The sequence below is a fragment of the Monodelphis domestica genome, chromosome 3 (genome assembly GCF_027887165.1).
Source record: "Monodelphis domestica isolate mMonDom1 chromosome 3, mMonDom1.pri, whole genome shotgun sequence".
NCBI lineage: Eukaryota > Metazoa > Chordata > Mammalia > Didelphimorphia > Didelphidae > Monodelphis > Monodelphis domestica.
Window position 1 is genome coordinate 80,335,525 of NC_077229.1, and position 27,717 is coordinate 80,363,241.

Sequence of the window (27,717 nt, forward strand, 5' to 3'; positions counted from 1 at the left end):
CAAATACCCTAATCCTAGACCACGAATGCAGATCCACCAGTCTCACGGGAATTGAAAGTCCTAATTAGGAAGCTGAAATCTGAAGAGCCAGGAGACTGAAAAACCACCCAGAGCCTTCAACACACACACACACACACACACACACACAAACACAAACACACGAGGCTAAGACCACCTAGAATTTCACCAGAGCTCATGCTGAAAAGTGTCCCACCAAAGCACCAACTGAAAAAGGGTCTGAAGAACCAAGGAAGCCAAGAGTGAATCTTGTCCTTTGGTCTCCCCTTTTATAGTCCTTTTTTTCCGCATCACTTCCTGTCTCTCTCCCATTTCATGGGAACTAATCATAGCCTCCCAATTTGCCTAGCACTGCCTAAGGTGGATGCAGTGTTTGTGGCCTTTGGGTGTGTGAACTAGTGACTTGTGAGCTCTCTTAATGGTTAGCTAAGTACTAAGTAGGAGTTAAAATTTGCTGATTGATTACACATTAAAAATAAACTAAGAGAGTCTAATTCTCTCTTCACAGGGTGCAATTGATGCCTTTGATTTGAGGGATTGTTATGTGGACAAGAGGTGAGAATTTGATAGCAGAACTAGGGAGGATAGAGGTGGGCTGCAGCAAGTTATTGAAAAGGATCTTTTGGCTCAATGTTTAGAGCTTCCCTTAAAGGCTGATGAGTTGCCTTGGAAAGATATACTATAGGATTCCTGTCCCTGGAGGGAGGGGTTCAGAGATCTAGAGCTGAAGTGGAATCCACAGGCCATCTAAAGTCAATCCTCCTCTTTTAACATAAAAGGAGAAAAAAAAAACAATTTAGGTCCTTTAAAAATGAATTGCCTAGGGGCAGCTGGGCAGCTGGGTAGCTGGGTTGCTCAGTGGATTGAGAGCCAGGCCTGGAGACAGGAAGTTGGTCCTAGGTTCAAATTTGTCCTCAGACCTTTCCCAGCTGTATGACCCTGGGCAATTCACTTAAAAAATAAAAATGAATTGCCCATGGAAGCATCAAAGAAATTCGATCCCAATGGTCTTTGCATGGATGTGAAATAAATGCTATTTTCTAATCAAAGAAGGGACCTTTGAAATCATATAATCTAACCTCTTCATTTTACAGATGAGGAACCTGAGATGCAGAAAAGTTAAGAGGCTTATCCAAAGTCACATAACTCATGAACAGCAGACCCAGGATTAGAATCCCTTTTATTCCAAATTCAGTACTCCAGTTTTCAGAGACTAAATAGAAAGTGAAAATTAGCTTGGAAATTTCCCTCTCCAGGGCACTTTCTTGTGATTTCTCCCAGGAGGTCAAAGAATTGGGGAGAATTAAGTGTAAGGCTTTAAAGTTTTTCCACCCAGAAGTGAGCAGGCCTGTGCTTGGAGGAACAGCAGGTGAAGGCTGTGGCATCAGCCACCCAGATGGGCTTACAAACAGAGCAGTCTCCCTAAGGCGCCAGTTTCCTGCCAACTGGCAAAGATTATGAGGATAATTTCACTCCTTTCAAAGTATCTCTCTTTCTCCCCTCGTATACCCGGTTTTGCAAGCACAAGAGCCAGAGCTCCAGCCTTCCCCACAATTTGGGAGATTGAGCGCTCCGCCCCGCCCCCAGGTTTAGGCTCTGCCTCTTCCTCCACCCTCAGTCCGCCTACACCTAGTGCCCAATACGTCTCTGGCTTTTGCCTCAGGTCCGCCCCCTCGTTCTTCACCCCGAAGCTCCGCCCCGACGCCTGGATCCCCGTCCCCGGGAGTGGGGTGTTTATCCGTTCCTCTTCCCTCGAGCCCCACCCCCTCTGCGGCTCCCTTCGCCTCTCGTCTAGTCCCCACAACGCCTCGGACTTCACTCCCTCGGTCGCAGAGCCCCCTGGGATAAAGGAGGCTCGGAAAGCTTTCCCTCAGCCATATCCAAGGATCTTCACTTCGGGCGTGGTATGTTAATCACGTAAACACCCAGCAGCCTTTACGGCCACACCTACGGGGAAATTTATGTGAAATAACGAGCCTTCCGAGACTTTCCGGCACAGAATAATAATCATGATATACCCATATACAGTAATCTAAAAGAAATGAGAACGAAATGCTGAAAGTTCAAGCGTGAATATAATCACCGTATGTAAAAGGTTTTGAATCCTTCGTCCCTTAAATAGCTCTGACGAAGCCCTCACGTTTGTGCTTGCTTCGGCAGCACATATACTAAAATTGGAACGATACAGAGAAGATTAGCATGGCCCCTGCGCAAGGATGACACGCAAATTCGTGAAGCGTTCCATATTTTGGTTTCGTTAGCAACCAATAAAAGTTAAAATGGTCTCTTCCCTTCGTCTACCAGCCGTCACTGAGCATGTGGTCCAGGAATTTTCGTTGTCTTTTGTGGGGGAGACAATTCCGCCGAACAGAAAGAGTAATTAGACTCCACCCAGGTACATCCTCAACTGTGACTTTAGGGGCGTCCGTCCATTACCCGCACATTTTTCATCTCCTATTCTTGGAACGCCCTCCCTCCACCCTCTACCTCTTCTTAAACTCTTCAAGGCCACCCCCCCTCCCCTCAGTAGGGGTCCTTTCCTGATCTCCCAGCTACTAGTGGTCTCAATTATTTGGGGTTTCATTTTCCCCAGCTGAAAGACCAACAAAGAGATTTTTCTTACACCTTCTAATCTTCTATGGAGAAGAGAACCAGAGATCCGAGATTTCGCGGTCTAGCAGAGCAGAAACACTATTGATGGAGGAAGGGGGCGCTATTCCTAATTTTGTGTTCACCTCAAACACCGCTTTCTTCTCTACCCCCTCTCCACTCCGCGCTGCTTGGGTCTTGCCCACAAAGTTGCTTTGTATCTCTTTTGAGAATGTACATGTTGTGTGGCCAGAGATGCGTAAACTCTTTTGTGGGCAGAAACTGTTACGGTTTTTTACTGTATCCCCAGAGTGCCCGAAACATAGTAGGTGCTTAATAAAACGATTGTTGATTGAATGAATAAGATCAAATGGTTAGCGCTCGGGACTTGCTGAATGAAATGAAGCATGGACTAGGCTGAAGCATCTCAGATCTGGAGATGGATGACCCAGGGTCCAAATCTTCGATCTACTCTACAGCTGGTGCGACCTTTGGCAACATCCCCGGGGCTATTTCTTCCTTGGTAAAATGGGACTCGTTTGCCTGCACCACCCAACTCACGGGGTAAGAGTAAGAAAAACACGGCACTTAAAAAAAGGCAAACCAGTATTAGTATGGTGGAAACTTAAAAAAATAATAATAAACAACCTCAATTTCTTAAGAAATATAAAGGAATAAATATTTTTGGTTGTCTAAAACCATTTTCAGACATTTCCCTTTAGGAAAGTTGGTGTAGGAAAGTTTTAAATAGAGGAAAGAGAGAAACACCTGGACCTAGGGTATATATGCCTCTTTTCTGATTTAGTTCCTTGCCTTCCCCATCCCCCTAAAAGATTAGGCTATGACCCACCCTTTTCAAACTAGAGAAACTGAGATAGAAGGAGGAGACCCTTTTAGTATTTGGGGGAAGCAGTCAAGGAAGGAATGGAGTAGTGAGTATGGTAACCCCAGTCTTTATTTGAACATATAATTTTTTTTGTTGTTCAAGATTCCTATAAATATCATCTAAAATTGTCTTGGTGTAGAAACATGAGCTGGGACGTAGCTTTCTCTAGGTTTGATTTTAAAATAATGCAAAATTGATTTAAAATTGTTTGGGGGCATACTTGTGAATAGAGAAGCAATATTTGTTCCTTGAGGGTATTCTATAGCAAATGGTGTACTTTTCTCTTCAGAGATGCATGATCAAGGATATAGGACCTTGTACAAATCCAGGAAACAAAGGCAGTTGATTGCCCTCAGGTCCTTTCTCTTGTCAGTCAACAGTCAGTAAGCATTTTAAGGTACCTACTATGTGACAGGCCCTATGCTAAACAAAGAAGACAAAAGCATGATTCTGTCCCCTTGAGAAGCCTACATTCTAATAAAAGAGATAACATGCAAGCAACTATGTACATGTAAGAGATACACCCCATAAATGAAAGATAATCTCACAAAGAAGGATCTAGAGGTGGAGAGCACCAGAAAGCACCTTGTAGAAGGTAAGATTTGAGCAGTCTTGGAGGAAGTGAGGAAGATGAGAGATCTGATGGGAGGAGAGCTGGCAAGCAAGAGGACAGCCATGGAAAAGGTACAGAAGTGACCTTCCTATTTGTTGGAATGCTTGAGTGTCTTCTATATTTTAAGGTTATTGTTAAGAATTATATTCTCTAAATATTTACAACAATATAAGTTGCCTAGATTAACAAAAGAGGAAATTGAATATTGAAATAATCTCCATTTAAAGAATAACTAATCTCAATACTATAAAATTATTTGGCAAAATAAGCAAAGAAGGAATTCTACCAAATTCTTTTTTATGATAAAATATAGTGCTTCTACCTAAGCCAGGAAGACTAAAGACAGAGAAAGAAAATTACAGACCAATTTCTTTAATGAATATTAATACAAAAATCTTGAATAAAATACTAGTAAAGTGATTATAGCAATATATCACAAAGATTATTTACTATGACCAGATGAGATTTATACCAGGAATTCAAGGCTGGTTTAATAGTAGGAAAACCATTAGTATAATGACTACATCAATAACCAAACCAACTGAAATCATGTGACTATCACAATAGATTCAGAAAAAAACCTTTGACAAACTACAACACCCATTCCTATAAAAAAAAAACACTAAAAAAAAGAGGAACAAAAGGGCCTTTCCTTAAAATAATAAGTAATATCTATCTAAAACCATCAACAAGTATTATCTGCAATGGGGAAAATTTAGAAGCCTTCCCAGTAAGATCCCCCTAACCTGGGGGCAGCTGGTTAGCTCAGTGGATTGAGAGCCAGGGCTAGAGATGAAAGGTCCTAGGTCCAAATCTGGCCTTAGACACTTCCCAGCTGTGTGATCCTGAGCAAGTCACTTAACCCCCTTGGAACCAATTGCCTTGGAACTGATACACAGTATTGATTCCAAGATGGAAAGTAATGGTTTAAAAATTAAAAAAAAAACCTAACCTAAACAAGGATGCCCATCATTACCACTATTATTTAATATTGTACTAGAAATGTTAGCTTTAGCAATAAGAGAAGAAAAAGAATCTGAAGGAGTTAAAGTAAGGAAAGAGGAAACTAAACTATCACTTTGTGGATGATATAAGTATGCTTAGAAAATCCTAGAGAATCAACTAAAAAAATAATCGAAATAATTAACAACTTTAGCAAACTTGCAGGATAAAAAATAAACCCACATAAATCATCAGCATTTTTATATATTTCCAACAAAGTCCAGCAACAAAAGTTAGAAAGTGAAATTTCATTTAAAACCACTTTAGGCAATACAAAACATTTGGGAATCAATTTTCCAAGACAAACAAAGGAATTATATGAACATAATTACAAAATACTCTTCACACAAATAAAGTTAGATCTAAATAATTGGAAAAACATTAAAAATTGCTCATGGATAGCCTGAGCTAATATAATAAAAATGACAATCCTACCTAAACTAATTTACTTATTCAGTGCCATGCCAATCAAACTAAAAAAAAACTATTTTCTAGAACTAGAAAAAATAATATAAAAATTCATCTAAAAGAACAAGATGTCAAGAATATCAAGGGAACAAATGGAAAAAATAATGTGAAGGATAGTGGACTATCGGTACCAGATCTTAAACTGTACTATAAAGCAGTGGTCATCAAAACCATCTGGTACCCGCTAAGAAATAAAAGGGGATCAATAGAATAGGATAGAAGTAAATGACCTCAGCAATCTAGTATTTGATAAATCCAAAGTTCCCAGATTTTAGAATAAGAAATCATGATTTGACAAAAACTGCTGGGAAAATTGGAAAGCAGTATGCCAAAAATTAAGTTTGGATCAATATTTCACACCCTATATAAAAATGAGGTCAAAATGGGTATATGATTTAGACATAAAGGGTGATATTGTAAGTAAATTAGGGGAACATAGAAGAATTTGCCTGTTAGATCTATGGAGAAGGGAAGAATTTATGGCCAAACAAGAGATAGGGAAAATTACAATATTTGAAATTAATAATTTGATTATATTAAATTAAAAAGGGGTTGTACAAACAAAAGTAATGAAATCAAGATTAGAAGGGAGGCAACAAACTGGGGGGAAATTTTTTATAATAAAATTTTCTGATAAAGGTCTCATTTCTCAAATATATAAATGACTAAATCCAATTTATAAGAATCCGAGTCATTCCTTAATTGACAAATGGTCAAAGGATATGAATAAGCTATTTTCAGATGAAATCAAAGCTCTCAATAATCATATGAAAAAATGTTCTAAGCCCATTTGATTAGAGAAATGCAAATTAAAACAATTCTGAGGTACCATCTCACCCCTATCAGGTTAGTCAATATGACAGTAAAAGAAAATGATAAATGTTGGAGGGGATGTGGCAAAATTGGGACACAAATGCATTGTTGGTGGAGTTGTGAACTGATCCAACCATTCTGGAGGTTTGGAATTTATTTTGGATTTGGAATTATGCCCAAAGGGCTAGAAAACAACACATACTCTTTGATCCAGTAATACCACTACTAGGTCTGTATCCCAGAGAGATTGAAAAAAAGGGGGAAAGCTTTTACTTGTACAAAAATATTTACAGCTGGCCTTGTGGTTGCAAAGAGTTGGAAATTAAAGTCATGCCCATCAATTAGGGAATGACTAAGGAAATTGTGGTATATAATGGTGATGTTATATTTTGTGCTATTGTGCTAAAAGGAATGAGAATCAGTATGATTTCAGAAAGATCTGGAAAGGCCTACATGAATGGATGCAGAGTGAAATAAGCAGAACCAGGAAAACATTGTACACAGTAACAACAATACTGTGGAATCATCAACTGTGATAGACAACTATCAACAATACAATGATCCAGGACAAGTCTGAGGAACTTATGACAAAGAATGCTATCCACCTCCAGTGAAAGAATTCAGGAGTCAGAATGCAAATGAAAGCATACGATTTTGCAATTGTTTTTTTGGGTTTAGTTTCCAGGTTTTGTTATCATAAGATTACTCATTTACAAAAATGAAAAATATGGAAATGTATTTGCATGATAATACATGTATAACTCAGATCAAATCACCTGTCAGCACTGGAAGGGGCAAAGGAAGGGAGGGAGGATGATAAGTTTGATCATGTAACTTAGAAAAACTAGGGTGGAAATTTGTTATTACATGTTCTTAGTAAAAAAAAATTTTTTTTAACATTAAAAAAATTATATTCTCTATTTCAGGAAGATATGTTGATGGATTTATATATTTATTCTGAGCTAGAAACATCACTCAAAATCCATATGTCTGTTAGGTCTCATTAAATATCTCTTCCCTCCAAACTGAAAAAGAAGAAATGAAAGGGGGGGGGGGGAGGCACAGAATTGAGAGCTGGAATATCATTTGTGAGTAATAGCAGAAAGGATAAAGAAGAATGGAAATGCAAAAAAAAAAAACCCACAAGTAGTAAAGGGATTGCAACTGAAGGATTTTCTGTTGGATTCTGGGTATAACAGGGAACCCATGGAGCTTATTGTATAGAGGGAAGACATGATGAGACCTGTGTCATAGGATGATCAATCTGACAGCTGACTGAAGGGTAGACTGCACTGGGGAGAGAGTTGAAGGAGAGAAACTACCAGTCAATAGAGCAGGCATGAGGAGACCAGGATCTGAACCAAAGTGGTGGCATGTCAGAAGAGAGAAAGGGATTTATACTAGATATGACAGAATTTTGCAACAGGTTAGATATGGGGAGTAAGAGAAAGTGAGGGATTAAGGATAATGCTTAAATTGTAAGTCTAGGTGATTGGGACAATGGTGGGACCTTTGACATTAATAAGGAAGCTAGGAAGAAGGGACTTGGGAGGAAAGATAATGAGTTCAGTTTTGAAATGTTGAGTTTGAGGGTCCAATAGCCTATAGAATAACCCAAGAATGTAGGTCAGGAAAGAGGCTTGGCTAGATACAAAAGTCCGAGTCATCTACTTAGAGATAACAATTGGACCCACAGAAGTTAGTAAGATTAAAAAGAGGGAGAAGAGAACCCAGGACAGAGCCTTAGGGAGCTTAGTGGACACGAGTGACATAGAGGAACATTCAGCAATGAAAACTGAAGAGAGAACAGTCAGGCAAAAGAACCCAGGAGAGAGCAGTGTCACAAAAACATAGAAGGGAGAAGGAATCCAGAAGAGGCTGAGTGACAGTGCAAAGGTTGCATAGAGGTTAGGAACAATGAGGACTTAGTAAAGATTTATTAAATGAGAAATCAATTGTAACATTGCAAAAAAGTTTTAGTTGAATGATGAGGTCAGGAGCCAAACTGCATAGAGTTAAGAAGAAGGAAAGGAGGAACCATCATAAGAAAACCTCTATCATAGACACACTTCTCAAGGAGTTTAAGCAAAAAAGGAGAGAGGCAGAGAGACAGAGAGAGAGACAGAGAGACAGAGAGACAGAGAGAGACAGAGACAGAGAGAGAGACAGAGACAGACAGACAGAGACAGAGACAGAGAGACAGAGACAGAGATAGAGACAGAGAGAGAGAGAGAGAGAGAGAGAGAGAGAGAGAGGATGATAAGTAGGGATGATCAGATCAAATGAAGGTTGTTTTTTTTTTTTTGGTTGGTTTGGTTGGTTTTTAAGGATGGGGGCAACATGGATATTTTTGTAGCAGCAAGAAAGCAGTCATAAATTGAAGATGAAATTAGGAGTGTGGGATGATAGAAAAAGAGGGGGAAACCTATTAGAGAAGATGTGATGGAAAGGATTACATATACATATACAGGAATTTGTCTTGTCCACAAGATTTCTGGATTGCTTTTTCTATGGTTCTGAATGTGGGGTCTCATTGAGCAGAAGAAAGAAAATCATCAGGTCCCAACAAAGTGCTATCTTTCTTTTATTCAAATAGCTTTTACATTTCAACCTGAAAATAGTCTGTCAATAAACATTTATAAAGCACCTATTAAGTGCCAGGTGGACACATAAATGCTGAGGATACCAAGAAAGGCAAAAATTAGCTCTGCTGTCAAAGATCACAGTCTAATGGGGGAAACAACATGCAAACAACTATGTTCAATCTATATAAAGGATAAGTAGGTAATAACAGAGAGAAGGCACTAGCATTAAGGAGGATAAGGAAAGGACTCTTATAAAAGGTGGGGTTTAGCTGGAACTTGAATAAAACCAGCTTTGCCAGAAGACAGAGATGAAGAGAAAGAATAAGGAAGAATATTCTAGGCATTGTAGACCACCAAAGAAAATGTCCAACTTCAGAAGATGGAGTATTTTGTGTGAGGAAAAAAGGTAAGTGTACAGGATCATAGAATAAGTGAGATGGAAATTAAGAAGTCTTGACAAGTAGGATGGGGCTAAGTTATAAAGGGCTTTGAACAACAAATTATTCCTGGAGCCTATATGGAGTTACTGGATTTTATTGAGTAGGGGAGTGACATAATGGTAGACCTCCACTTGGGGAAAAATCACTGGTGCTGAATGGACGATGGATTGGAGTGGAGAGAGATCTGAGGCAGGCAGAAACATCAGCAGCCATTGCAGCAATTAACTAGGCAGTCAGTCAGAGAAAAAAAGGAGGCATATTGGAGAGATGTGGCAAATGTGAAGTCGAGGCCTTGATAGCAGCTTGGATGAGGGGAAGGTGAAAGACAATGAAGAGTCCAGAGAGACTGGGAGGACAGCGGTGCCCTTGACAATACTAGTTAAACAAAACAATTAAATGAAAAATACTTCAATGCTGATTCCTCAAAGTATCTCTCTTCCTCCCCTCGTCTACCCGGTTTTGCAAGCACAAGAGCCAGAGCTCCAGCCTTCCCCACAATTTGGGAGATTGAGCGCTCCACAACGCCCCGCCCCGACCCCAGTTTAGGCTCTGCCTCTTCCTCCACCCTCAGTCCGCCTACACTTAGTGCCCAATACGTCTCTGGTTTTTCTTCACCCCGAGGCTCCGCCCCGACGCCTGGATCCCCGTCCCCGGGAGTGGGGTGTTTATCCGTTCCTCTTCCCTCGAGCCCCACCCCCTCTGCGGCTCCCTTCGCCTCTCTTCTAGTCCCCACAACGCCTCGGACTTCACTCCCTCGGTCGCAGAGCCCCCTGGGATGAAGGAGGCTCGGAAAGCTTTCCTTCAGCCATATCCAAGGATCTTCACTTCGGGCGTGGTATGTTAATCACGTAAACACCCAGCAGCCTTTACGGCCACACCTACGGGGAAATTTATGTGAAATAACGAGCCTTCCGAGACTTTCCTGCAAAGAATAATAATCATGATATACCCATATACAGTAATCTAAAAGAAATGAGAACGAAATGCTGAAAATTCAATCGTGAACATAATCACCGTATGTAAAAGGTTTTGAATCCTTCGTCCCTTAAATAGCTCTGACGAAGCCCTCACGTTTGTGCTTGCTTCGGCAGCACATATACTAAAATTGGAACGATACAGAGAAGATTAGCATGGCCCCTGCGCAAGGATGACACGCAAATTCGTGAAGCGTTCCATATTTTGCTTTATTATTTATTATATATTTATTTTGTTTATTACCCTGACCGATTGTGGATTTACAAGTGGAGTTTTACAACGTATGAACATATATATGTTCATATATATATATATATATATACCTCTTCCTTTTACAAAGAAGGAAACCAAGGACGGGAAAGTCATCCTGTGATAACTGAATTTGAAATGTGTAGCAACCTGTAACAATTGACGCTCCCCCAAACTTCCAAATGTGGGAGGAGCGTCTGTGTTCTAAAGGACACCTCTTATTGTCTTATAGTGGCTTCCTCCTACAAGACGTGTCTATAATAATGCTTTCCCTTCTCTTCAATAATACATATAAAATAATACTACTACTTAACTGTTAAGTTTGGAATTCCCAAGCAGTTAATAATTATTTGTGGTTTCTGTTGCCGTAGTTGGGGAAATAAATCCTCCCGCAACTTCACATTCTTACGTGGCTTAAAAAAAAAATCACGTGCATTTCAAAGACGGCGGAGATGGGTATAAGTGATAGCAGAGGAGGAATTGAGAAAGGAATCTTTTAATAAACAATGAACTCAACTTTTACGTGCAATGTGGCGTATTGGAAGCCAAAATATGGAACGCTTCACGAATTTGCGTGTCATCCTTGCGCAGGGGCCATGCTAATCTTCTCTGTATCGTTCCAATTTTAGTATATGTGCTGCCGAAGCAAGCACAAACGTGAAGGCTTCGTCAGAGCTATTTAAGGGACGAAGGATTCAAAACCTTTTACATACGGTGATTATGTTCACGATTGAACTTTCAGCATTTCGTTCTCATTTCTTTTAGATTACTGTATATGGGTATATCATGATTATTATTCTGTGCCGGAAAGTCTCGGAAGGCTTGTTATTTCACATAAATTTCCCCGTAGGTGTGGCCGTAAAGGCTGCTGGGTGTTTACGTGATTAACATACCACGCCCGAAGTGAAGATCCTTGGATATGGCTGAAGGAAAGCTTTCCGAGCCTCCTTTATCCCAGGGGGCTCTGCGACCGAGGGAGTGAAGTCCGAGGCGTTGTGGGGACTAGACGAGAGGCGAAGGGAGCCGCAGAGGGGGTGGGGCTCGAGGGAAGAGGAACGGATAAACACCCCATTCCCGGGGACGGGGATCCAGGCGTCGGGGCGGAGCCTCGGGGTGAAGAAAAACCAGAGACGTATTGGGCACTAAGTGTAGGCGGACTGAGGGTGGAGGAAGAGGCAGAGCCTAAACTGGGGTCGGGGCGGGGCGTTGTGGAGCGCTCAATCTCCCAAATTGTGGGGAAGGCTGGAGCTCTGTCTCTTGTGCTTGCAAAACCGGGTAGACGAGGGGAGGAAGAGAGATACTTTGAGGAATCAGCATTGAAGTATTTTTCATTTAATTGTTTTGTTTAACTAGTATTGTCAAGGGCACCGCTGTCCTCCCAGTCTCTCTGGACTCTTCATTGTCTTTCACCTTCCCCTCATCCAAGCTGCTATCAAGGCTTCGACTTCACATTTGCCACATCTCTCCAATATGCCTCCTTTTTTTCTCTGACTGACTGCCTAGTTAATTGCTGCAATGGCTGCTGATGTTTCTGCCTGCCTCAGATCTCTCTCCACTCCAATCCATCGTCCATTCAGCACCAGTGATTTTTCCCCAAGTGGAGGTCTACCATTATGTCACTCCCCTACTCAATAAAATCCAGTAACTCCATATAGGCTCCAGGAATAATTTGTTGTTCAAAGCCCTTTATAACTTAGCCCCATCCTACTTGTCAAGACTTCTTAATTTCCATCTCACTTATTCTATGATCCTGTACACTTACCTTTTTTCCTCACACAAAATACTCCATCTTCTGAAGTTGGACATTTTCTTTGGTGGTCTACAATGCCTAGAATATTCTTCCTTATTCTTTCTCTTCATCTCTGTCTTCTGGCAAAGCTGGTTTTATTCAAGTTCCAGCTAAACCCCACCATTTATAAGAGTCCTTTCCTTATCCTCCTTAATGCTAGTGCCTTCTCTCTGTTATTACCTACTTATCCTTTATATAGATTGAACATAGTTGTTTGCATGTTGTTTCCCCCATTAGACTGTGATCTTTGACAGCAGAGCTAATTTTTGCCTTTCTTGGTATCCTCAGCATTTATGTGTCCACCTGGCACTTAATAGGTGCTTTATAAATGTTTATTGACAGACTATTTTCAGGTTGAAATGTAAAAGCTATTTGAATAAAAGAAAGATAGCACTTTGTTAGGACCTGATGATTTTCTTTCTTCTGCTCAATGAGACCCCACATTCAGAACCATAGAAAAAGCAATCCAGAAATCTTGTGGACAAGACAAATTCCTGTATATGTATATGTAATCCTCTCCATCACATCTTCTCTAATAGGTTTCCCCCTCTTTTTCTATCATCCCACACTCCTTCTAATTTCATCTTCAATTTATGACTGCTTTCTTGCTGCTACAAAAATATCCATGTTGCCCCCATCCTTAAAAACCAACCAAACCAAACCAAAAAAAACCAAACCCTTCATTTGATCTGATCATCCCTACTATCATCCTCTCTCTCTCTCTCTCTCTCTCTCTCTCTCTCTCTCTCTCTCTCTCTCTCTCTCTCTCTCTCTCTGTCTCTATCTCTGTCTCTGTCTCTCTGTCTCTCTCTCTTTCTGTCTCTCTCTCTGTCTCTCTGCCTCTCTCCTTTTTTGCTTAAACTCCTTGAGAAGTGTGTCTATGATAGAGGTTTTCTTATGATGGTTCCTCCTTTCCTTCTTAACTCTATGCAGTTTGTCTCCTGACCTCATCATTCAACTAAAACTTTTTTGCAATGTTACAATTGATTTCTCATTTAATAAATCTTTACTAAGTCCTCATTGTTCCTAACCTCTATGCAACCTTTGCACTGTCACTCAGCCTCTTCTGGATTCCTTCTCCCTTCTAGGTTTTTGTGGCACTGCTCTCTCCTGGGTTCTTTTGCCTGACTGTTCTCTCTTCAGTTTTCATTGCTGAATGTTCCTCTATGTCACTCGTGTCCACTAAGCTCCCTAAGGCTCTGTCCTGGGTTCTCTTCTCCCTCTTTTTAATCTTACTAACTTCTGTGGGTCCAATTGTTATCTCTAAGTAGATGACTCGGACTTTTGTATCTAGCCAAACCTCTTTCCTGACCTACATTCTTGGGTTATTCTATAGGCTATTGGACCCTCAAACTCAACATTTCAAAACTGAACTCATTATCTTTCCTCCCAAGTCCCTTCTTCCTAGCTTCCTTATTAATGTCAAAGGTCCCACCATTGTCCCAATCACCTAGACTTACAATTTAAGCATTATCCTTAATCCCTCACTTTCTCTTACTCCCCATATCTAACCTGTTGCAAAATTCTGTCATATCTAGTATAAATCCCTTTCTCTCTTCTGACATGCCACCACTTTGGTTCAGATCCTGGTCTCCTCATGCCTGCTCTATTGACTGGTAGTTTCTCTCCTTCAACTCTCTCCCCAATGCAGTCTACCCTTCAGTCAGCTGTCAGATTGATCATCCTATGACACAGGTCTCATCATGTCTTCCCTCTATACAGTAAGCTCCATGGGTTCCCTGTTATACCCAGGATCCAACAGAAAATCCTTCAGTTGCAATCCCTTTACTACTTGTGGGTTTTTTTTTTTGCATTTCCATTCTTCTTTATCCTTTCTGCTATTACTCACAAATGAGATTCCAGCTCTCAATTCTGTGCCTTTTTTTCCCCCTTTCATTTCTTCTTTTTCAGTTTGGAGGGAAGAGATATTTAATGAGAACTAACAGACATATGGATTTTGAGTGATGTTTCTAGCTCAGAATAAATATATAAATCCATCAACATATCTTCCTGAAATAGAGAATATAATTTTTTTAATGTTAAAAATTTTTTTTTACTAAGAACATGTAATAACAAATTTCCACCCTAGTTTTTCTAAGTTACATGATCAAACTTATCATCCTCCCTCCCTTCCTTTGCCCCTTCCAGTGCTGACAGGTGATTTGATCTGAGTTATACATGTATTATCATGCAAATGCATTTCCATATTTTTCATTTTTGTAAATGAGTAATCTTATGATAACAAAACCTGGAAACTAAACCCAAAAAAACAATTGCAAAATCGTATGCTTTCATTTGCATTCTGACTCCTGAATTCTTTCACTGGAGGTGGATAGCATTCTTTGTCATAAGTTCCTCAGACTTGTCCTGGATCATTGTATTGTTGATAGTTGTCTATCACAGTTGATGATTCCACAGTATTGTTGTTACTGTGTACAATGTTTTCCTGGTTCTGCTTATTTCACTCTGCATCCATTCATGTAGGCCTTTCCAGATCTTTCTGAAATCATACTGATTCTCATTCCTTTTAGCACAATAGCACAAAATATAACATCACCATTATATACCACAATTTCCTTAGTCATTCCCTAATTGATGGGCATGACTTTAATTTCCAACTCTTTGCAACCACAAGGCCAGCTGTAAATATTTTTGTACAAGTAAAAGCTTTCCCCCTTTTTTTCAATCTCTCTGGGATACAGACCTAGTAGTGGTATTACTGGATCAAAGAGTATGTGTTGTTTTCTAGCCCTTTGGGCATAATTCCAAATCCAAAATAAATTCCAAACCTCCAGAATGGTTGGATCAGTTCACAACTCCACCAACAATGCATTTGTGTCCCAATTTTGCCACATCCCCTCCAACATTTATCATTTTCTTTTACTGTCATATTGACTAACCTGATAGGGGTGAGATGGTACCTCAGAATTGTTTTAATTTGCATTTCTCTAATCAAATGGGCTTAGAACATTTTTTCATATGATTATTGAGAGCTTTGATTTTATCTGAAAATAGCTTATTCATATCCTTTGACCATTTGTCAATTAAGGAATGACTCGGATTCTTATAAATTGGATTTAGTCATTTATATATTTGAGAAATGAGACCTTTATCAGAAAAATTTATTATAAAAAATTTCCCCCCAGTTTGTTGCCTCCCTTCTAATCTTGATTTCATTACTTTTGTTTGTACAACCCCTTTTTAATTTAATATAATCAAATTATTAATTTCAAATATTGTAATTTTCCCTATCTCTTGTTTGGCCATAAATTCTTCCCTTCTCCATAGATCTAACAGGCAAATTCTTCTATGTTCCCCTAATTTACTTACAATATCACCCTTTATGTCTAAATCATATACCCATTTTGACCTCATTTTTATATAGGGTGTGAAATATTGATCCAAACTTAATTTTTGGCAAACTGCTTTCCAATTTTCCCAGCAGTTTTTGTCAAATCATGATTTCTTATTCTAAAATCTGGGAACTTTGGATTTATCAAATACTAGATTGCTGAGGTCATTTACTTCTATCCTATTCTATTGATCCCCTTTTATTTCTTAGCAGGTACCAGATGGTTTTGATGACCACTGCTTTATAGTACAGTTTAAGATCTGGTACCGATAGTCCACTATCCTTCACATTATTTTTTCCATTTGTTCCCTTGATATTCTTGACATCTTGTTCTTTTAGATGAATTTTTATATTATTTTTTCTAGTTCTAGAAAATAGTTTTTTTTTAGTTTGATTGGCATGGCACTGAATAAGTAAATTAGTTTAGGTAGGATTGTCATTTTTATTATATTAGCTCAGGCTATCCATGAGCAATTTTTAATGTTTTTCCAATTATTTAGATCTAACTTTATTTGTGTGAAGAGTATTTTGTAATTATGTTCATATAATTCCTTTGTTTGTCTTGGAAAATTGATTCCCAAATGTTTTGTATTGCCTAAAGTGGTTTTAAATGAAATTTCACTTTCTAACTTTTGTTGCTGGACTTTGTTGGAAATATATAAAAGTGCTGATGATTTATGTGGGTTTATTTTGTATCCTGCAAGTTTGCTAAAGTTGTTAATTATTTCAATTATTTTTTTAGTTGATTCTCTAAGATTTTCTAAGCATACTTATATCATCCACAAAGTGATAGTTTAGTTTCCTCTTTCCTTACTTTAACTCCTTCAGATTCTTTTTCTTCTCTTATTGCTAAAGCTAACATTTCTAGTACAATATTAAATAATAGTGGTAATGATGGGCATCCTTGTTTAGGTTAGGTTTTTTTTTTTAATTTTTAAACCATTACTTTCCATCTTGGAATCAATACTGTGTATCAGTTCCAAGGCAATTGGTTCCAAGGGGGTTAAGTGACTTGCTCAGGATCACACAGCTGGGAAGTGTCTAAGGCCAGATTTGGACCTAGGACCTTTCATCTCTAGCCCTGGCTCTCAATCCACTGAGCTAACCAGCTGCCCCCAGGTTAGGGGGATCTTACTGGGAAGGCTTCTAAATTTTCCCCATTGCAGATAATACTTGTTGATGGTTTTAGATAGATATTACTTATTATTTTAAGGAAAGGCCCTTTTGTTCCTCTTTTTTTTAGTGTTTTTTTTTAATAGGAATGGGTGTTGTAGTTTGTCAAAGGTTTTTTTCTGAATCTATTGTGATAGTCACATGATTTCAGTTGGTTTGGTTATTGATGTAGTCATTATACTAATGGTTTTCCTACTATTAAACCAGCCTTGAATTCCTGGTATAAATCTCACCTGGTCATAGTAAATAATCTTTGTGATATATTGCTATAATCACTTTACTAGTATTTTATTCAAGATTTTTGTATTAATATTCATTAAAGAAATTGGTCTGTAATTTTCTTTCTCTGTCTTTAGTCTTCCTGGCTTAGGTAGAAGCACTATATTTTATCATAAAAAAGAATTTGGTAGAATTCCTTCTTTGCTTATTTTGCCAAATAATTTTATAGTATTGAGATTAGTTATTCTTTAAATGGAGATTATTTCAATATTCAATTTCCTCTTTTGTTAATCTAGGCAACTTATATTGTTGTAAATATTTAGAGAATATAATTCTTAACAATAACCTTAAAATATAGAAGACACTCAAGCATTCCAACAAATAGGAAGGTCACTTCTGTACCTTTTCCATGGCTGTCCTCTTGCTTGCCAGCTCTCCTCCCATCAGATCTCTCATCTTCCTCACTTCCTCCAAGACTGCTCAAATCTTACCTTCTACAAGGTGCTTTCTGGTGCTCTCCACCTCTAGATCCTTCTTTGTGAGATTATCTTTCATTTATGGGGTGTATCTCTTACATGTACATAGTTGCTTGCATGTTATCTCTTTTATTAGAATGTAGGCTTCTCAAGGGGACAGAATCATGCTTTTGTCTTCTTTGTTTAGCATAGGGCCTGTCACATAGTAGGTACCTTAAAATGCTTACTGACTGTTGACTGACAAGAGAAAGGACCTGAGGGCAATCAACTGCCTTTGTTTCCTGGATTTGTACAAGGTCCTATATCCTTGATCATGCATCTCTGAAGAGAAAAGTACACCATTTGCTATAGAATACCCTCAAGGAACAAATATTGCTTCTCTATTCACAAGTATGCCCCCAAACAATTTTAAATCAATTTTGCATTATTTTAAAATCAAACCTAGAGAAAGCTACGTCCCAGCTCATGTTTCTACACCAAGACAATTTTAGATGATATTTATAGGAATCTTGAACAACAAAAAAAATTATATGTTCAAATAAAGACTGGGGTTACCATACTCACTACTCCATTCCTTCCTTGACTGCTTCCCCCAAATACTAAAAGGGTCTCCTCCTTCTATCTCAGTTTCTCTAGTTTGAAAAGGGTGGGTCATAGCCTAATCTTTTAGGGGGATGGGGAAGGCAAGGAACTAAATCAGAAAAGAGGCATATATACCCTAGGTCCAGGTGTTTCTCTCTTTCCTCTATTTAAAACTTTCCTACACCAACTTTCCTAAAGGGAAATGTCTGAAAATGGTTTTAGACAACCAAAAATATTTATTCCTTTATATTTCTTAAGAAATTGAGGTTGTTTATTATTATTTTTTTAAGTTTCCACCATACTAATACTGGTTTGCCTTTTTTTAAGTGCCGTGTTTTTCTTACTCTTACCCCGTGAGTTGGGTGGTGCAGGCAAACGAGTCCCATTTTACCAAGGAAGAAATAGCCCCGGGGATGTTGCCAAAGGTCGCACCAGCTGTAGAGTAGATCGAAGATTTGGACCCTGGGTCATCCATCTCCAGATCTGAGATGCTTCAGCCTAGTCCATGCTTCATTTCATTCAGCAAGTCCCGAGCGCTAACCATTTGATCTTATTCATTCAATCAACAATCGTTTTATTAAGCACCTACTATGTTTCGGGCACTCTGGGGATACAGTAAAAAACCGTAACAGTTTCTGCCCACAAAAGAGTTTACGCATCTCTGGCCACACAACATGTTCATTCTCAAAAGAGATACAAAGCAACTTTGTGGGCAAGACCCAAGCAGCGCGGAGTGGAGAGGGGGTAGAGAAGAAAGCGGTGTTTGAGGTGAACACAAAATTAGGAATAGCGCCCCCTTCCTCCATCAATAGTGTTTCTGCTCTGCTAGACCGCGAAATCTCGGATCTCTGGTTCTCTTCTCCATAGAAGATTAGAAGGTGTAAGAAAAATCTCTTTGTTGGTCTTTCAGCTGGGGAAAATGAAACCCCAAATAATTGAGACCACTAGTAGCTGGGAGATCAGGAAAGGACCCCTACTGAGGGGAGGGGGGGTGGCCTTGAAGAGTTTAAGAAGAGGTAGAGGGTGGAGGGAGGGCGTTCCAAGAATAGGAGATGAAAAATGTGCGGGTAATGGACGGACGCCCCTAAAGTCACAGTTGAGGATGTACCTGGGTGGAGTCTAATTACTCTTTCTGTTCGGCGGAATTGTCTCCCCCACAAAAGACAACGAAAATTCCTGGACCACATGCTCAGTGACGGCTGGTAGACGAAGGGAAGAGACCATTTTAACTTTTATTGGTTGCTAACGAAACCAAAATATGGAACGCTTCACGAATTTGCGTGTCATCCTTGCGCAGGGGCCATGCTAATCTTCTCTGTATCGTTCCAATTTTAGTATATGTGCTGCCGAAGCGAGCACAAACACGCTTCTGGCCTAGGCGGTATTTAAGGTCCAATAATCTGAATCTCTTACACATATGGTGATTTTTTGAAATCCTAAATACTATCATTTATTTTCTAATTCTTTAGAAGTGTTTTTTTACATGATTTAAACAGTAAATTCATCATCTAAAACCTGGATAACGCTTATATTTAAAATTTTTAAATCAATCTTCGCTTCATTGAGGCCGTAGTGCCTGCTGGGTGTTTGCGTGATTAACATATTACGTATTATGGGGTGGGGCGGCGAGCAGCGACCTGTCTGAGCCTCCTCTATCCCAGAAGTCTCGGCGAGCTTGCGCGGTCGGTCTCGCCACTTCCTTGTCTGGCTGGTCAGCCCGCCGATCCTTGGGCAGGCCCGACGGATGGCCAGAGAGCGACTGCTTCTGTTGCATTTGGGGCGAGGGCAGGAGCAGAGCAGGGCACGGAGGGTTGGATATAGCTAAGGTGAGGCACAGGCGGCACAGATGCGGGGAGGGAGGCTGAGGGTCTGGGAGATGAGGGGGCGGGCCTTGGTCCCAGGATGCCTAGGGGGCGGAGCCTGGGAAGGGGCTCAGATGAAAGCTGGCTGGGTGCTAGGGATAGGGCTAGAGGTAGAGGTGTAGGACCTGTGCTTGTTAGAGTGGGCAGTAAAAAGGGCCGGGGGAGAGCTCTAGAAGGGATGGCATCCTTCATTTAATTGTTTTATTTTCCCGTTTTCTCTGTTCCTGACCTTAGATGAGTAATCAGTTTGCAATGGTATGGACTGATTTGAAGTTGGCGGAATGAGGTGCTAATTCTGTACCCCAGGAGTCAGCCAACAGGCTTTGACTAAGCGCCTACTATGTGACAGGCACCGGGCTAAGAGTTGCTGGGTATACAAAGAAAAGCAAAAGACAGGCCCTGTCTTCAAGGAGTTCACATTCTAATAGAGGAGGCATGTAAATAACTATATGCATGTAATATGTATATGCAGAGCTTATATACTTTCTCAGTAGCTAAGATTTTCCTCTAAGATTAGCCCCAATTTATCCTGTCTATATTTTGTTCTTACATATTATTTACGTTCTCTCTCTTCTATCAAACCTTGAGCTTCTAGAGAGGAGAGACTGTTGTACGCTTTTCTTTGTGGCATTTAGTTCAATGCCTGGCACACGGTAGGAATTAACAAGTGCTACTTGACTTGATGAAAAGTATTCTCAGAGGGAAGGCACTAGCAGTACAGAGGATAGGGAAAGAGGAAGGGCTTCGGGCCACCCCACCAAAAGAGTAAGAGGATAATAATAAAAGTTACAAACATAACTATGTTAAATGTAAATTATATAAATAATAAAATACAATAATACAAATTATAATTGTAACTTTATATATACGTATATATTAAAAAACCCTTACCTTCTGTCTTAGAATTGATTGGTTCTAAGGTAGAAGGGTGGTAAGGGCTAGTTGGGGTTAAATGGCTTGCCTAGGGTCACAGAGCTGAGAGTGTCTTGAGGCCAGATTTGAAACCTGGACCTGGTTTCTGGGTGTGACTTTCTATCCACCTAGTTGCTGCCTGTAACATTAAATTTTTAAAAAATTATTATTAGTGGAGTTTGGGACACTGCTAAAGGAGAAAGAGGAAAATAAAACACTAATAGTCCAAAGGCTATTTTAAAACCAAAACATAAAAGCTTTAAAAGAATAAGAACAAGACAATCAAATACTTTTTCCTTCTTCTTAGGACCTGCTGATTTTTGTCTTCTGATTTGAGGGGCCCCAAACTGGGGACTCCAGGAAGCAATCCAGTGGTATGATGGATTTGGCTTATGTCTGTGAGTGGGAGAAAAGGCCCAAAAGCAATCATTGCCCCTCCATTCCATTGGTCTGTGCCTGGTCCTGCCGAAACCTCATAGCTTTCACCACAGATCTGAAGAATGAAGAGGAGAAAGGTATACCCTTTGCTGTAGAAGCCCAATGATGGCTTACAAATGTTGAGTGCTTTACAATTTATAAAGTGTCTTCCCCTCACCAGCTCTTTGAGGTGTGTAGTACAATATAGCAGAGAAACCAGGCTTAGGAGCTTAACTATCTTGTTGAAGGTCATAGAGGCTAGGGAGAACTGTGGTCTGACCCTGGCTTTCCAGCTCCAAAGCCAAGGTGCCTTGAACTAGTCACAGTGCCTTCTTGAGAATTAGTTAAATTCAGCAAGTATCATTTGAGTATCAATTAAGCAATATTCCCATGCCAGTGTTCTTGTTCAATCAGTTAACAAGCATATATTAAGCACCCGCTATGTATACAAGGCATGCTGGTTGAGGATACAAATACAAAGAATGAAAAATCACTACTCTCAGATAGCTTATCTCCTACAACACTTATGGTTAGCCAGGCATAGTACTCACTGGGGAGACAAACAGAAGTGACACTCTAGGACTGTAATGGTGAATATGTGGCACATGTGCCAGAGAGAGCATGTGGAGGCCTCTCCATGGGTGTGCTCAGGCCCATCTTGACCATGGGAGGCTGGCCCTGCCCCCAAACACAGGGAGTGGGGCATTCTAGCCTCTCCACTTTTGCAGGGGCTGAGGGCAGCTGAGACCACTACTCCCCCAACCCCCCAGGATCCCAGGAACTGAGCAGAGGTGGCCCCCCACATCCTATGGCCTCTGGGAGCCCAGCAGTGGAGGTGGCCACTCCCTTCAGATTGGTGATAAGTTTTCCACATCTATTACCCAGCAAAAGGTACAAAATCCTTTTAGTCTTTGTGGACCCTTGTTGGGTGAATTGAACAGGTTACTGTCCTGCTTTTGTAAGCAAAGAATTGATTGGGTCCAAGCCTTCCTGATTTTTGCACTACCCCTAATTAAAATAATCCCCTGAGCAAATCTAGGGCTGAGCTCCATTCACCAAGCTCTCAGGGAATGTGCTAATGGGATCCTCCCTAATCCTTCCAAGGAGATTGGAGAGGAAATCACACACCCAGCCCAAACAGAGGGATCTAACCAGCTAACACCTATGTGGGGGGATCCCCATGGAGCCATCCTGTCCACCCCCACTGTTGTAAAACTGGAAGGGCATATTACGTGGACTCATGTCTCTTGCATTAAACCTTTTATCCCCCCCCCCCCCCAATAGGTGGTGGACTTCTTCTGGGGTTTGAACCATGTGCACACAGCTACCTGGGCAGATAATTCCCTAATTCAATTAGCAGTAACTAAAGGGGATCCCTCAAAGGGAAGAAAATCCTGGGACCTCTGTGCCTCAAAGGCCTACCAAATGCCTGAGACTTCCAGGAAATCCACTCCAGTTCTAGAGGCAGCTGGTATAAGTGTGTTGCTAAGGGTTGGGTCACTGATCCCTTTCCCTTTAATATGATTCATGCACTGTGTAGAAATTGCACTGGGAATCCTGTCACCCCCAGGAAGGGAATGAGGAAGTTTTCCTCTAATGGTATGTACTGGTATCCTGGGTGGCCATGCTCCTGCAGGCAGTCGGGGGCAGGGCATGCAGCTGGGGGCAGGGTGTGGTATGCAGTGGGTGGTGGGCACTAGCACACAGTCTGGGGGTGGAGTGGGGCATGGCATGAGGTCCCTAAAAAGTTCCTAAAGGTTCTCTGTCATTGCTCTAGGAGTTACACTCTCTTTCAAGGAGACAATGTGTCCACTAATAAATGAGTATTTACAAAGTAATCTCAGGACATAGTGAGAACACTAACAATTGGAGGGAGTAGGAGAGTGTATGTAGGAACTGGCACTTGAGCTGGGCAGAGTAGGAATTCTAAGAGGCAGAGGGGAAAGGAAGGGAATAACCTTGACATAGCACCCAATGGGGTCATGAAGAGCTAGATGTGACTGAAAGCAACCCAACAACAAACATGTCAGATGCTGTGCTAAGTGCTTTTATGTATTTTTATTTTTTAATTAAAAACTTTATTTTTTCTCTCCTGATCTTTAAAAATTCTTTTTGTTTTTTAACCAATTACACGTAATAAATTTCCACAGAATTTTCTTAAGTTATATGATTGAACTTATCTCCCTCCTCTTTTCTTCCTGCTCTTGGTGCTGGCAGACAATTCAGTCTGGGTTATACATGTGTTATCATACAAAGCATATTTACATATTGGTCATTTTTGTAAGTGAGTAATCTTATAAAGCCTAAACCCCCAAACATAAACCCAAATAAACAATTGAAAAATCATGCTTTCATCTGTATTCTAAGTCCTGAGTTTTTTCTCTAGCATTCTTTGTCATAAGCCCCTCAGAATTGTCCTGCATCATTGTATTACTGATAATAACTAAGTCTATCACATTTGATCATTCCACAATATTGCTGTTACTGTGTATAATGTTTTCCTGGTTCTACTTATTTCACTCTGCATCAGTCCATGAAAGTCTTTCCAGCTCTTTATGAATGCTAGGTAATTTTAACAAATATATCATTTCATCTTCACCACAACCCTGCAAAGTAGGTGCTGTTATTATCCCCATTTTATAGATGAAGAAACTGAGGCAAACAAGTCAAGTGACTTGCTTAGGGTCACTCAGCTGGTGTCTGAACTCAGGTTTTCCTGATTCCTGACCCAGTGAAGAATCAACTGTACCACTAGCTGGCAGGAGGGAGAGTGTTCTAGGCCTGGGGGAAATAGCATATAGAAAGGTGCCAAGATGGGAAATGGAATCTCCTGTAAGGAAAAAGTAAGCAGGTCAATTTGGCTGATCTGTAAAATATGTAAGGAGAAATGATGTTAAAAATGGATCTGGAAGGAATAAGTAGAGCCAGATTTTGAAAGGTGGTCTACATTTTATTCTAGAGGCAGTTGGGAGCTATTGAAACTGAACAGGGGAGTGATGTGGTCAGTCTTGTGTTTTAGGAATGGTCATTTGGCCAGTGTGAGAAGAATGGATTGGAGAAAAAAAGACAAGAAGCAATGGGACTAGTTAGGAATTTACAGCCATAATTCAGATGAGGTGATGAGACCTGAGCTAGCATGGTGGCCGTGGATGTGGAAAGAGAGGTGGTAACATAGAACAAATAAGAATTGGTGTGGAATAGGAGTGAGGGAGAGGTTGCAGTGCCAAGTACTCCCTCCCTTCATTATCTTCTGTCTTAGAGTCAATACTTTGTTTTGGTTCCAAGGCAGAAGAGCAGTAAGGGCTAGGTAGTAGGGGCTAAATGACTTTCCCAGCTAGGAAGTATTTGACGCTTGCACCCAGGATCTTCTATCTCCAGGCCTAGTTCTCAGTCTATTTAACCACCTAGCTGCCCTCTTCACATAGCTTTCTAATGCCTTTACAATTTTCACTTGCATTATAAGTCCTATATGATTTGTCATCTCCCCTATCAAACTGTGAAGTGTAGGGAGTCATGTCTTAGTTGAACTTTTTGTCTTCTTCTGGTGCCTGGAATATTCATTTGTTCAAAGTATGTGTTTTATGCAAACATGTTGCATTGAATGTGCTTTGACAGGTAAGCAAAGAAGGGCCTTGGTTTCTGAAAGACTCTTATTGTATATCCTGACTGCTGATTTTAATAAGGTTGCTTATGTCGGGAATGTTAAGTTCCTTTCTCTACCAGCCTTCAATATTGCTCTCTCTTCTCCTCAGATCTGACCCACATGATTCATATTTTGGATACAGAGCATCCCTGGGATGTGTATTCCATTAACTCGGAACACAATGAAATGATCACTTGCTTGGAGTGGGATCAGTCTGGTAAGAAGGGCTCCCTTTTCTTCATGGCCAGGCCTGGTGGGCACGGGAAGGCTAGCATTGAATGGTGTGGCCCCGAGCAGAGCACAAGCTTGTGAAGTTCGGTGGGCTGGCCCCTGGAGAATGAAGTTCCATGTTTTAAAATACAATACAGACCCTTGGCTCACAGACATCAGATTGGAGAGCTGGAGGTGGCCAATGGTAGATCCCTTGTGGTCCCCCCACCCCATTTTACAGAGGATGAGAAGTTTAGTAAAATAATAGCTTATAGATATACAGGGTGTCCCAAGCTATTACATCTTAAAACTGCATTCATACTTTTGGGGCACCCAGTTTATATGGTGCCATTTGGTTACAAAGCACTTGACAAAATTGCCATTTTGGTCATGAACTTGGCAATCCTCAGCATTGGGACCGTTTCTACAAAGATTTTTCACACACATCCTTCTCACACGTCCTTATTCTGCACATCTCTGCACCGCCCTTCTCCCCTCCATGTCTCTTATTCCCCTTGATCCCTCTGGTTAGAGAGGGTAGAGGGATCTCTCCCAGACCTTCTGTCTAAGGAGATCTCTAATTCTCATCATTTCCCATCTGGCTGTGCAGGACTGTATCATGCCCCACATGAGCAGGGTGCCTTCCCTCCCGCTTCAGTTCTTTTTGTGTGTTGTTTCCACAAGCAGACTGTAAGCTCTTTGAGGGCAGGGACTACCTTGCCTTTTCATATCCTTTGCCCTCCTGTATTCTTAACATAGTGCCTGGCATGGAGCGAGCACTTAAGAACTGTTTCTTGATTAATAAGTGGCTTACCTAAAGTGATAGAGCTGGTTGGGATATCATAGCGACTCAAATCCAGGTGTTCTGGCTCACACTCTTATACATGAGGCAGCTAAGTGGGCAGTGGATAACAGAGCATGGGGCCCGAGTTCCAATTCAACTTCATATACTGGTTGTAATATTGGGCAAATCATTTAACCTTTGTCTCTTCATATATAGAATGGGGATAATAGCACCTTCCTCCCAGGGTTGTTGTGAGGATCAGATGAGATAATATTTGTAAAGCACTTTGCAAACCATAAAGCACTATATAAATACCAGCTATTGTTGTTATTATGACTCTTTCCCCCACACTAGTGGTCTTTGCCCACTTCCATAGAGTTCCCTACTCCACCCCTGTGTTCTAGGGCCTGAACTTCTTTCTTTGAAGAAGTGGAGGACTCTGGGTGTTGAGTGCTGTGTGCACATGCTGTCACACAGGATGTCCTGCAGCTGCTGCACTTTTGGGTGTTTTTTTGTTTTTCATTTTTAAACAATCTTACAAGAAAGCCTTTGTACTTGGGTGAGGGTGGGGGGAGGTATATTTGGATGGAAACAGAAGTGATGTAAAAGCAGAAGCATCAGGGCTTGAGGGAAACATGGATAAGCCCAAAACAAAGACTTACAGGGCCCACCTAGCTGCTTTTTGGCTTCCTGGCCTGGTTTTCTCTTCACTCCTGTGCTTCCTTTTCAGGCTCTAGGCTCCTGTCGGCCGATGCTGATGGACATGTGAAGTGTTGGAGCATGTCTGACCATCTGGCCAATAGCTGGGAGAACACAGTAGGCAGCATGGTGGAAGGTGACCCCATAGTGTCTTTGTCCTGGTTACATAATGGTGTGAAGCTTGCCCTCCATGTGGAGAAGGTTAGTGGAGGCCAGTGGTGTTCAAAGGGGCAAGGAGCCCTCTAGAATGAGGGGCTGTGTGTGTGACTAAATGAGAGCCCTGTTATCCTGTACCCAGTGCCCTTGTATCATTCTCTTGGTCATGGCAGCGTAAAGGTAGCCCCAGCCTGCTGGAGGTGCCCACTACACTCCCAGATGTCTGGCCTGGGTGATCTCTTCTGACTCCTACTTTATTAAATGTTAGGGATTGTTGCTGCCACAAGATGCTTCTGAATCCCAGAATCTAACTTCTTTCCTTAGGTGGTTATCAAAACCACCTGAGATTTAAGCAAAGACGTACAAAGGGAAGAATGTAATTGCAGAAATAATATCCAAGAGGAGAGAAATTAGGCAGCTGACTGTTGTGTGGAGTCCTGTTTATCATGGACTTAGGTAGTTTTTGAAGGGGGAGGCTGTCTTGGGAGGAAGACCTTTGAGACTGCTTTGTGCTCATTCCTGAGAAGTTCATTCTTTTTTTTTTCTTTTTTAAATCTTACCTTCTATCTTGGAGTCAATACTGTGTATTGGCTCCAAGGCAGAAGAGTGGTAAGGGCTAGGCAATGGGGGTCAAGTGACTTGCCCAGGGTCACACAGCTGGGAAGTGGCTGAGGCCAGATTTGAACCCAGGACCTCCTGTCTCTAGGCCTGGCTCTCCATCCACTGAGCTACCCAGCTGCCCCCTGTGAGAAGTTCATTCTTGAAAGCCCAAAGTGATCACCATAGATCTTAGAGTCTCTCTCGA

The 27,717-nt window shown here is 40.8% G+C and overlaps 1 protein-coding gene, 2 long non-coding RNA genes and 4 other non-coding genes across 9 annotated transcripts in view; 4 read left to right on the forward strand and 3 right to left on the reverse strand.

Moving 5' to 3' along the window:
- Positions 1-2,162: 2,162 nt before the first annotated feature.
- On the forward strand, positions 2,163-2,269 carry LOC130458705 (U6 spliceosomal RNA). The gene has a single exon (XR_008918094.1). It is a non-coding gene; the product is annotated as a U6 spliceosomal RNA (small nuclear RNA).
- Positions 2,270-9,492: 7,223 nt separating this feature from the next.
- LOC103096652 (uncharacterized) lies at positions 9,493-10,241 on the reverse strand. The gene is made up of 2 exons (XR_465848.3): positions 10,109-10,241; positions 9,493-9,789 (listed from the first exon to the last, which is right to left on the reverse strand). It is a non-coding gene; the product is annotated as an uncharacterized LOC103096652 (long non-coding RNA).
- A 248-nt stretch (positions 10,242-10,489) lies between these two features.
- Positions 10,490-10,596, forward strand: LOC130458706 (U6 spliceosomal RNA). The gene has a single exon (XR_008918095.1). It is a non-coding gene; the product is annotated as a U6 spliceosomal RNA (small nuclear RNA).
- A 588-nt stretch (positions 10,597-11,184) lies between these two features.
- LOC130458707 (U6 spliceosomal RNA) lies at positions 11,185-11,291 on the reverse strand. The gene has a single exon (XR_008918096.1). It is a non-coding gene; the product is annotated as a U6 spliceosomal RNA (small nuclear RNA).
- Positions 11,292-11,449: 158 nt separating this feature from the next.
- Positions 11,450-12,288, forward strand: LOC103096775 (uncharacterized). The gene is made up of 2 exons (XR_465849.3): positions 11,450-11,672; positions 11,992-12,288. It is a non-coding gene; the product is annotated as an uncharacterized LOC103096775 (long non-coding RNA).
- A 7,193-nt stretch (positions 12,289-19,481) lies between these two features.
- Positions 19,482-19,588, reverse strand: LOC130458704 (U6 spliceosomal RNA). The gene has a single exon (XR_008918093.1). It is a non-coding gene; the product is annotated as a U6 spliceosomal RNA (small nuclear RNA).
- A 288-nt stretch (positions 19,589-19,876) lies between these two features.
- The window catches only part of MED16 (mediator complex subunit 16), a 41,701-nt gene continuing 33,860 nt past the window's right edge, over positions 19,877-27,717 (forward strand). Inside the window, exons 1-4 of one of the 3 annotated variants that reach the window (XM_001374835.4) lie at positions 19,877-20,055; positions 21,311-21,518; positions 25,173-25,280; positions 26,788-26,957. In XM_001374835.4, the coding sequence (XP_001374872.2) occupies positions 21,380-21,518; positions 25,173-25,280; positions 26,788-26,957 (417 nt within the window). In that variant the 5' untranslated portion in view covers positions 19,877-20,055; positions 21,311-21,379. Of the gene's footprint in view, positions 20,056-21,310; positions 21,519-25,172; positions 25,281-26,787; positions 26,958-27,717 lie in introns of those variants that run through there. The other 2 variants (XM_007489392.3, XM_056822265.1) reach the window with 2 other exon arrangements.